The sequence below is a fragment of the Ischnura elegans genome, chromosome 13 (genome assembly GCF_921293095.1).
Source record: "Ischnura elegans chromosome 13, ioIscEleg1.1, whole genome shotgun sequence".
NCBI classification, from domain to species: domain Eukaryota; kingdom Metazoa; phylum Arthropoda; class Insecta; order Odonata; family Coenagrionidae; genus Ischnura; species Ischnura elegans.
In genome coordinates this window covers 4,378,366-4,390,155 of record NC_060258.1, presented here as the reverse complement: position 1 = coordinate 4,390,155, position 11,790 = coordinate 4,378,366, and the positions used below count along the sequence as shown (strand labels likewise).

General features: G+C 37.4%; 1 protein-coding gene across 4 annotated transcripts; it reads left to right on the top strand.

Moving 5' to 3' along the window:
• Positions 1–579: 579 nt before the first annotated feature.
• Positions 580–3,337, top strand: LOC124170242. 4 transcript variants are annotated; one of them, XM_046548964.1, is made up of 3 exons: positions 580–761; positions 1,098–1,256; positions 1,397–3,337. In XM_046548964.1, exon 3 carries the CDS (start codon positions 2,070–2,072, stop codon positions 3,216–3,218), a length of 1,149 nt encoding a protein of 382 aa, XP_046404920.1. In that variant the 5' UTR covers positions 580–761; positions 1,098–1,256; positions 1,397–2,069; the 3' UTR covers positions 3,219–3,337. The 4 variants fall into 4 exon arrangements, with proteins under 4 accessions (XP_046404920.1, XP_046404922.1, XP_046404919.1 ...); XM_046548966.1 differs by having other exon boundaries at positions 1,397–3,151; XM_046548963.1 differs by having other exon boundaries at positions 580–1,256; positions 1,386–3,337.
• The last annotated feature ends 8,453 nt before the right edge of the window (positions 3,338–11,790 follow it).

Genomic DNA, 11,790 nt, shown 5'->3' with positions numbered 1-11,790 from the left:
AGTTTCAGTGGGTCATTCATAAATACATTAAAGCCAGAATGCAAATGAAACGAGCTTAAAGGTAGAGAAAAATGATCAATATTTATGAAACGTACCATTACAACCACCATGCAGCAGAAATAAAATAACAATAAGACATTTAATACAAGGGCGCTATCCTAAAAGTAGTGCCATTGGGAAACGAAACTGAAGTTCCTTAGGACATTGGATTTTACAAAACAAAAACGCAAAGCACCAATGAAATTTTTCCTTAAAATAATACTCAATGTCATAATGTGTATAAAGAATCATTAAAAACATCGTAGTATAAACGCTAATCAAAAAGAAGCAATTATAAATACTTAAGCGCTATCACAAAGTCACCATGTAGAAAAAAAGTGATTGCAGACCATATGTCAGTAGGTCATTCACTGTCAAACTAATGCCAATAATTAAAAACAACGCACCTAATAAGACAAAAAAAGAATCAAAATTAATGAAACAGATATTCTTCAATGCTATAGAGTAAAAAAAGAAAAACAATAATTATTTAAAACATGGGGCGCTATCTCATATCGGAACCGAAATAATAACATGTAGGGGAGGGTGGGGCACAGTGAAACATGGGGCAGGGTGAAACAATTCAAATTTCCCTCCTCCTGACAATTCTATGAATTAGTGCTCTCTGTGTTATATTAAGGAACTAACACCACAACAGCTGCTGCAGTCTCATGGCTTGTGCTCTTCTAGTCTCCTGTTGATGGATCAAAACCTATTTTAAGGTGAGAAAAGTAAATAATTCCAAAGAATTATTTCACACTGACAAACTTTTCCTTTTCATGGGAAATCTTAACTTATCATTGTATTTACTGTTACCATTTCTTAAGTTTTGGAGACCACCAAACATATTTCTATATCTTCATTTGTTTTCATGCAGTAAGTTTATTTATTCAAGATGGCCTGGTGGGGCACACTGAAACAAGATAAATGGGGCACAGTGAAACATGTTTCACTGTGCCCCATGTCTCATTTAGGAAGAACTATTTGACTTGAAATATGCAGTGTGGATTACTATAGTAATTATTATTGTTATTCTGATGGAATTTCATTATTTTCAGAATAAAGATTCCAAAAATGAGGAATAGAATAAGAAAGAGCCATATTGGATCCTTCACAGATGGTGAAATGCGCGCTGCAGTTCATCTTGTTCTGCATGAAAACTATTCAATCAGGAAAGCAGCCAAAGAATGTAATGTCAATTATGTAACACTCAGTCGGTATGTTTATTTGTTTTTTGCATGTGAACATCTTGTAACATTGAAAGTTTTCTGAAAATTTTTTTAAATTTCAAATAAACAGTAAACGTAAACTGACATTCAAATTTTCCAAATAATAATTTTGAAAAGATTCTTTTCAGGTATGTGAGTAAGCAAAAAAAGGCTAGTGATGAAGGGACTGGTGAACATGTTCGCATGACACCAAAATATCAATCCAGATTGATTTTTACAGCTGAACAAGAAAAGTGCTTGGCTGACTATTTGATAACATGCTCAAAACTCTGTTATGGTCAGTCGACTCGTAACACTCGAGAGCTAGCTTATGAAATGGCAGTGGTGAACTCTATACAAGTGCCAAAAAACTGGCATGATGACTCTGCTGCAGGTTTAGACTGGCTACGATTGTTCTTGAAGCGAAATCCAAATTTAAGCATTCGGCAGCCTGAAAACTGTTCTCTTTCTCGTTGCACATCATTTAATGCACACACAGTGAAAACATTTTTTGACAATCTTGGTGCAGCCTTAAGACGTTCAGAATGTTTTGGTGATGGTTCCAGAATATGGAATCTAGATGAAACTGGTACCTCAACAGTCGTAAATAAGTCTGCCAAGGTGATTGCAGAAAAGGGATCCAAAGGGGTAAATAATGTAACAGCAGGTGAAAGGGGAACTCTAGTTACTACATGCTGTTTTGTGAGTGCATCCGGAAACACCATACCCCCTGCATTTGTTTTCCCAAGGGTCAAGTTCAGTGATCATATGTTGATCAATGCCCCTCCTGGCTCTCTTTGACTGACATCGAAAAGTGGTTGGATGACAGCAGAAATATTTCCTGAAGTTATTAAGCACTTCATCAAACATACAAAAACAAGTAAAGAAGACCCTACACTGCTAATAATGGATAATCACCAAAGCCATATTAGTATACAAGTAATAGATTTGGCAAAAGAGTATGGCATAATGATTGTGACTCTTCCACCTCATTGCAGTGCCAAATTACAGCCCTTGGATGTTTCCTGTTATGCTCCATTTAAGACCTATTATGCCGCAGCAGTTGATTCCTGGAACAAAAGCAATCCAGGTAAAGCTCTTTCCATCTACCATATTGCAGGATGCGTCAATTTTGCCCATCAAAAGGCTATGACTCCAGCTACTATTATTAATGGATTCAAAAAAACTGGAATATATCCATATAATAGGCACATTTTCACCGAGGCAGATTTCTTGAGTAGTTCTGTAACAGACCAGCCTTCTCCTGAAACTGAAGAGTGTGACTTATTGAGCCAAGAATTAAGAGCAACTGCAAGTACTTCCAGTTTAAACAATGGTCAAGGTGAAGATAAAAGAACTTTTCAAAGTCCTGCTCAGTTCAAGGGCTATCCTAAAGCCGCTCCAAGGAAAAATTCAACCAGGAAAAGAGAACCAGGCAAAAGTATGATCATAACAGACACACCAGAAAAAATCCGTATGATGGAAAAGAAAAATACAGCTATAGGAAAAAAAACTTCTGAGGCAACTAAATCATGCAGAAGTTTATTTAATGCCAATGTTGCCATTGATAACTGTGAGGGGCCCCATCAAAATTCAGACACCACGTCAGAGGGAGGACTTTCAAACCCCTTGGAAGGTAATGAGGATATTTTAGAAGGTTTTGGAAATAAAGTAGGTACAGTAAAAGTTGGTGATTATGTTTTGATTGAGTTTTCATCGAAGAAAAAATTCTACTATGTAGGTAGAATAATTAAAGAAGCAAGAAAACACAATGGCGCTGAAGTTACATATTTACGAAAAAGTTCCAAAGTGCCAAATTCATTTTTTTTCCCACATATTGAAGATATAGCATCTGTCAGCATGAAAGACATTAAATTAGTTTTACCACCTCCTTCTTATCGCAAAGGAACTGCAAGAATGAAAAGGTTTATTTCATTTAAAATTTCATTTGCCAATTTAGATGTTCGTTAAGCTTCTAATTATCACTGACTAAGGTGCAGTTTGTTTCATGTTTTTTAATCCATTACTGTATTCATGCATTGTGAGTTTCATTCTAGTGAAAATATTGCCAAAGGTAAAAATAAATGGTATTATAAAATCTGAAAAAATGTGTTTCACTGTGCCCCATAAGTAAAAAAGGCCCTGTTTCACTGTGCCCCACACATGGGGCACAGTGAAACAATTGACATATCACTACAAAAATTGATGTAAATCCATTGCTTTTTTAAATAATTCCATTTTTTAAAGTAGGAATAGTGAAGAAAATGACAAGCACCATTTATATATTTTCATTGTTATTTTATTTTCAAAAGCAATGTTTTTATAGGCAAAATAATAATTTTTGTTTCACTGTGCCCCACCCTCCCCTAGGGCTTAACATATGCACTGAAACATTCATAAAAATAAAAGCGATTTTTAATTCATTACTCATTCAATTTTCCACATACAAGGTGAAAACAAACTACAAACCGGAGCATTTAATATAATTGGATCTAACCCAAGAGGACAATAGATATTAAAAAAATTGACCTCCCAACAAGTCGAAATAAAAATCTCAATGGGTCATTAAATAAAAAGTTAAAGCAAATTCGCCGTTGATGTACCTCTATATTACGAGATAAAACATCAGATATTATGAAACGTCCATAGCCCACAAGGTTTGGCAATATATAGAGTAACCTGGTGCCATCAAACACTACGCTGCACACCCGAAATCACCCGCACGATGGTGGAATGACATGACTTGGAATTCATTTCTTTCTCACCACTGCGATGAGCCCACACTTGAAATAACGCTTAGATCATTGAAAAAACATATTATACCACACGCTGGAAATTAAAAAAACTCAAATAATTCATTTCCCTCTTTGAAAATTAGGCATGGGCTGGCCCCACCCACACCCTACGCAACCAACTCGCGTCCAGGAATAGAAAAACTTTATAACTTCGTTGTTTACCAAAGAAATTCAACGATTTTTTCTGCACACGTAGCTGAAATAAAACTACAATGATAACAGGTTTTACAATTGGATTTCATCCATGTCCGACAACGTAGAAAAATAACTAATCAACAGAATAATCGAGGTAAAGTTATCAATGGGTCATTTAAAAATTACTGAAAGCGATTGTCGCATTCAAAGTCCTATAGATCACGAGATGAAACATTAAATAATGCAAAACGTCCATAGCCCCCAAGGTTTGGCAATATATAGAGTAACCTGGTGCCATCAAACACTACGCTGCACACCCGAAATCACCCGCACGATGGTGGAATGACATGACTTGGAATTCATTTCTTTCTCACCACTGCGATGAGCCCACACTTGAAATAACGCTTAGATCATTGAAAAAACATATTATACCACACGCTGGAAATTAAAAAAACTCAAATAATTCATTTCCCTCTTTGAAAATTAGGCATGGGCTGGCCCCACCCACACCCTACGCAACCAACTCAAATGCAGGGAAAGTAAACATTTTTTAATTTCCTCAGTTGCCGAAGAATCGCAAGTCTTTCAGCAAAATCAGTACTAAGTTGAAATGCAAGTATTCAACAAATTTTCTTTTGACCCATAAAAATGCTATATTAGTATAAAATATGTTACTAAATAAAAACTATTTTTCCAAGGAAATAATCTCACAAATCCCATGGCTTTCCCCCCTAGCTATGATCCTGGGTGCACTCTTGATCTGGTCGTCATCCCCCATATCTTACCGTTGCAAGACAACAGTCAGGCACTCAAATTTATCATTAGGAGTAATGTCATGTCCCAAGAGCTGTGATAATACATAGATCAACGAAAAAAGGTATAACCACATGTAAATGTGAGAACACCCGCAAGTGTAGTTTTCCGCTATTAAAACTAGACTTCGCCTTGCCCAAGCTTTTGTTCAGCTATTGCTTGACGCTCGGGACTGGATTTTTCTATGAGACTTTTGACGGCGCTTCTTGAGCAATATATTTCTAACCACAATTTCAAAATCGTCATCGAAAATTAAACTTTAGCTAATGAGCATAATGACGCGGCAATGATTCAGTAATCTGAACAAGAACATTTAAATGCCTTATAATTTTTGGGGTTTTTATGTAATTTTTACGTAATTGACAACAACACAAATGGAAAAACTATCCGTTATCTATTTAGTAATAACGAATAGGGAGGAAGAAATTAAATTAGACCACTTTATTTTCTTTGGTATATCTTGATATGTTAAACCTTAACCAGTGATGTGCAATTCTTGTTACACTACCAGTGACGTGCGGTCTGGGAGACCGCAATAATTCAAAAATTCATAAAATATTGCTACGCCATTTTCATTGTTTTGTTTAATTTTTCTTTGAATGCTTGTGCTTCGATTAACGTCATTTCGTTTATCGTCACATTTTTCAGGAACGGTAAGTGACGTTAAACGAGGACTCACTGTATATAAAGATGGTCTAACAAAAATTTTCAATAAAGGTTTAAGTTTGTATATTGCACAGCATTTCTGATGAACTTGATAAATGTAACCATTTACACATCTCATTTATATGATTTGATTTTCTTGTTCAAAATAATTAATGGCAAAATTGCCTGTCCAGAACATATAAGTGTAATAAAATTCAGAGTACCAATATACTCCTTCGAGAAACCAGCATGACCTTTTTGTAAATGTTAAACCAATCATTCTTATCATTCAAACATAGCTACCATGAAAATATTAGGGAACATGGGTACATGGGTTTGGATAATATTGATAATTTTAATGCAAAGAAGTGCAGAAATAAAAAAAATTAACTGTGAAGATTGTAATTCAAAAAAACCTGTTTTGTCAGCCTCTTTGGTTTAAGGCTCCGTCTCCTCTCCGATAAAATTGCCCTTGCCTTAGAAAATACCCTATTACATGGCACCGATGAGCCAACAACACACAATCTTTTCATCATGACTGAAAAGAGTCGAGGATAAATGTCTCGATTCCGCCACCACCACTTGAGAGGATCTCCATGCCTCTCCAGGTGTGGTTCTGCTATAAGAACTTGTCCATCTCAATAATGGCTGCAGCTGTTGGAGAAGGGACACATATTCTGGTTTTGACCATTGAATCAAAATGTTTCCAAACGCTGCCAGATGAAGGTGACTCAGTGGAATCTTCCTCTTGATGAATAGTCCCTTGATGTTGAGTGTCTTTGTGGTCTTGCATGTTGTGAGCTTCTGCCTTTGCAATCCAATTTTTCTTCGTTTTTTTCTGCAGCAACAACATCTTCAAATCCGACTTTCTTAAATCGTGGCTCCAGCAAATTTGCTTCAGCAGTAATTGGATTTTTCTCAATTTTGTAAAATCTTTTTTCAATTTCGCTTTGAATTTTTCCTAATATCTGCTGAGCCTCATCATTGAGACTCTCTTTCTCAGTTAACGTACTTCCAATATATTTCCTGATCCCTAGACTAAAAGGTCTAATTTTTGAAGCTATTACTTGCTTCTCTGAGCATATTTCCTTAGTTACCTCATATAATGGCAGAAGTAATTTGCATATTTATTTATAATCAATTCCCCCGTAAACAGCACATAACGTGCTTTTACAACGAGGGTTTCCAATATTAACAAAGTACTACACAAACATCCATGTCCTGTATAGGAATCACCTACCCAGGCGGGATTCGAACCCACGACCTACGGTTTGGCAGGCGAGGACTTTACCCCACCGCCACCGACCGATTCCCTCCCGAATTCTTCCGACTGTGGTCCCTGGTACGGCAAGAACACGCATCCCGGAAAAAGTCAGTGTACGACGTGTATTGCCTAAAAACATTTGGCGAACGAAATAAAGAAGAGCGAGAAAGAATGTCTACCGTAAACATTTACGTTACGCTTTATTTTCACTGAAAGTATCCTCAACAGTTGCGTTTCCATTGAATGGCAGGAAGGATTAATAAAAAAGAAAATAACGTCAATAATTGTTGGTGCATAAATCCAGCAAGCATTTACAATTGTTGGCAGCATCGCCGCGCTCCGTTTCCCGTTGCTACGTACAGTAATAATAGTCATAGGTTAGTGATACAGAAAGGAAGTATTTGCAATTTTTCTATGACCAGAAAATACATGATTTTCTGTAGCATAAATTATAAATGGACATTAAGAAAACACGCCGGAGTGAACAAATGCTGCGGAACCACGTTCCCGGGAAGTGGAAGCGGCCCGCTGCGGCCACATTTGGCAACATGGCATCAATAGAATTGATGAATATTCACAAATATCAGTATTTTTATAGATTACGGATCATAGAAAAATTACAAATAAAGAAAAAGTGCTTTTATTAGCTATATTTGTTATTTCGAGGAAAACTGGAGGACTACGTAATGTTTATGGGTTTTTACAGTCAGAAGAATTCGGGAGGGAAGGGAGGGGAGCTTACGCAGAGAGAACATGGGAATCTGTGTGACGCGCGGTTCCCACGCTTGGAACAGGTGGTGGTGGGGGAAGAGTCCCCCCCAACCACCCAGCGATAAAGAGAACGGCAGCCAGTGACGCAGGGGACGCTGGGAACAATGTTCCAACGGACGAATTTTTGAAAAGTCTTAATGATTTCCTTCGTTTGTTTCTCAACCACGTTAAGGGGGCGCCCTAGTGTTTGAATTTCCCAATTAAATGGCTCACGAAGGCCTCTAGCTGCAGCGCCGGGATATGGAGACGGAAGCCGAAGAGCCTCGAGGGAGAGAAAGGGGGGGAAAGGCAACTCCCCTCCCAACTTCACCCGCGACGACTCCGAGGAGAAATTTGATGCTAAGGATAAACTTGATACGGGTCGTTGGAACAAGGTTAGCAGTCGGAGTTGATATGTGACACCTAAGTGGGGGCGAGCCAATTAAAAATATTAGACGCCAACTTCTGGTTCCTCTCTCACGCGCTGAAAAAATAGGCCTGTGAATGCAAAGGTCCTTTTGAGTTAACACCTTTTCCGAAATTGTTGGCGATGATATCTTCATTACGTAAACAAGCATGTCGTCAACATAACACCGCCGACCTCGGTGTCGGCTGAGTAATGTCCTCGCCTGCCAAACAAGAACTCGTGGGTTCGAGTCCCGGCTGGGTAGGTTTCCCCTATCCAGGGCTTGGTTGTTCGTGTAAATAATTTCTAAACTTTTTGAATAATCTATATAAAATGGCCCAATTTGAGCTGTATTAGGTGGTTTTGGTATAAAACAAAATAAAAAATAAAATTTCAGCAATTTTAACCAGTAACTGGTTGGATATTCTTTACGTGATTTTGCGCCGTGGTATTAGTCATTGCAAAAAAAAACGAAATTCGTGAAATTAAGCGTCAAGTATCTCCTGTAGGAAACCTGGTAAAAGACTCGTCTTTGTATCAAGGCACAGATTTAAGCTTCATAAATATTCTGAGTCAAGAAACCGCTATGTACCTATAATTAGCGAAGCACAAACTGGTTAATAGAAAGGGTCTGCATCGTCTTCCGCGACCGTGCTAGGGCGCCCCCTTAAATAAATAAATGCTTAAATTATTTAAATTCGCAGCATCACGCAACACGTGAAATCTTGAAATAGAGACTAGTACGAGAGCTACATTTTTTCGTAATAACTGCATATAGTTACACATTATCTCAAAGGTGTATTTAAAATATCTAGTATGCATGAAAGCTGAATAAATAAAAAATAATAAAAAAATTATAAATCTTGCATATGACAGCAAATCTGAATACAAACTATATTGTAATGAACAAAGAATTTCTTCTCTAATGTAATTGGCGTTATTAATATAAAAAAGTAAAATGAAGAAAAACTCATGGTCTTCAACCAATAGAACATTGAATATTTATTCGTTTATTTTAACTTTTACCCCGAGAAAGATAGGCTAAATGTTAAATTTCTTCGACGGCCGACAGAGGGCTTCGGTAATATTTTTACAACATCTTCCCAAAGTATTTCGCTGGAATCCTCATTCCGTGGACAGGTGAAACTTATTTCAGTTCCAAAAAATGTCCTCAAAAAGCAAACCACGGCATCACCTTATTCATTAATCTCCAGAATTTTCCCTACATAGTGAGCAACTGACTTTTTGCTGCTGAATCTAGCCAGAATCCAATCTCAGCTTTGAATGTTAGTCACCGAATTTGTTAAGATTTTTCCACTCCTGCTATCTTGTTTCAGGCATTAATGCCATGTCGTCTACATCCTCCTCGTCGAAGACATGATATCCAATGCCCTATCATAATCAATCAACAAACTGAAGTAAGCTATCTTTATCAGATAAACCTTCAAAATAAAAGTTGATGAGAGGACTCTAACTAAAAGACCTAGTTTTATAAACTTCGGTGTTTTGCAACATTTAAGAAAGTTTAACGCAAGAATTGCCAGGCAGAAAGGAAAAGTTTTCCGCAAGAACTGTTAGACAGAAACTAAAAATTCAATCCATACTTCAACCTCGAAGCCTGGGGTAAGTGCGACCCCCTGTCAGGCAGGGCCTGTTGCCTGGGGTAAGTGCGACAGGGGGTCGCACTTAAACTTAAAGTAAAGCAAGGAAAACCAATCCATGAAGAAGAGAAAACAAAATATAGTTCTTACCTAACACCTCCGATGCGTTGATTCAGAGGGAACTGCGGTATAGCCTCTCCTCACAACCAACTAAGACTACGAGATGAACGACGGGTATATTTCCTAAGCATGTGTAACGAGAAATTGAGTGATAAGTATTACAAAATCGTTGGCTCTGGTTTCACTACTATGTGTAGAATATGTTGCGCGACCGCCACCTGCTTCGAGAACGGAAATACGATTTTCCTGAAGGGGGGTCGATCTTACCCCGCAGTCGCACTTGCCCCACCTCACCTTACTTTTATTTACAAGTGCGAAAAACAAATGTCGAAATAAATAAATTAATTGCCTGCGATGGAACTTAAATGTGCGAAGGATGAGATTACATTTCCACTGCTTCAATGACATCACTTGAAAGCTTTCCTTTTTCCGTCGACATAACACATTTCATTTTCGCATTTAAATCATTTTCTCCTTTTCCAATTTTGGAGAAACTTATCAGTGTTTTTAATTTTCAGCGTGTGGCATAATATGTCTTTTCGATGATCTATGCGGTATATCAAGTGTGGGCACAGCACAGTGGTAAGAAAAAAATGAATTCCAAGTCCATGTCATTCCACCTTCGCGAGGGTGATTTCTGGTGTGCGGAGTAGTATTTGTGGGCACCAGGTTACTCTAAATATAGCCAAACCTTGTGAGCTAAGAACGTTTCATAATATTTGATGTTTTATCTCGTAATCTATAGGAGGTTGAATGTGAAATTCGCTTTCAATAACTTTTAAATAACCCATTAATAACTTTACCTCGATTTTTCTGTTGATTAGTTATTTTTCTACGCTGTCGGACATGGATGAAATCCAATTGTAAAACCTGTTATCATTGTAGTTCAATTCCACCTACGTGTGCAGAAAAAATCGTTGAATTTCTTTGGTAAAAAACGAAGTTATAAAGTTTTTCTATTCCTGGACGCGAGTTGGATCCGTAGGGTGTAGGTTGGGCCAGCCCATGCCTAATTTTCAAAGAGGAAAATGTATTATTTGAGTTTTTTTAATTTCCAGCGTGTGGTATAATATGTTTTTTCAATGATCTAAGCGTTATTTCAAGTGTGGGCTCATCGCAGTGGTGAGAAAGAAATGAATTCCAAGTCATGTCATTCCACCTTCGTGCGGGTGATTTCGGGTGTGCAGCGTAGTGTTTGATGGCACCAGTTTACTCTATATATTGCAAAACCTTGTAGGCTATGGACGTTTCACATTATTTGATGTTTCATCTCGTAATCTATAAGACTTTGAATGCGACAATCGCTTTCAGTAATTTTTAAATGACCCATTGATAACTTTACCTCGATTTTTCTGTTGATTAGTTATTTTTCTACGCTGTCGGAAATGGATGAAATCCAATAGTAAAACCTGTTATCATTGTAGTTCAATTCCACCTACGTGTGCAGAAAAAATTGTTGAATTTCTTTGGTAAAAAACGAAGTTATAAAGTTTTTCTATTCCTGGACGCGAGTTGGTTCCGTAGGGTGTAGGTTGGGCCAGCCCATGCCTAATTTTCAAAGAGGAAAATGTATTATTTGAGTTTTTTTAATTTTAAGCGTGTGGTATAATATGTTTTTTCAATGATCTAAGCGTTATTTCAAGTGTGGGCTCATCGCAGTGGTGAGAAAGAAATGAATTCCAAGTCATGTCATTCCACCATCGTGCGGGTGATTTCAGGTGTGCAGCGTAGTGTTTGATGGCACCAGGTTACTCTATATATTGCCAAACCTTGGCGGCTATGGACGTTTCACATTATTTAATGTTTCATCTCGTGATCTATAGGACTTTGAATGCGACAATTGCTTTCAGTAATTTTTAAATGACCCATTGATAACTTTACCTCGATTTTTCTGTTGATTAGTTATTTTTCTACGCTGTCGGACATGGATGAAATCCAATTGTAAAATCTGTTATCATTGTAGTTCAATTCCACCTACGTGTGCAGAAAAAATCGTGGTATTTCTTTGGTAAAA

What these genes read in the sequence shown, in the direction of transcription:
- LOC124170242 (XM_046548964.1), top strand. Translation starts at nt 2,070, where the DNA reads ATGACAGCAGAAATATTTCCTGAAGTTATTAAGCACTTCATCAAACAT.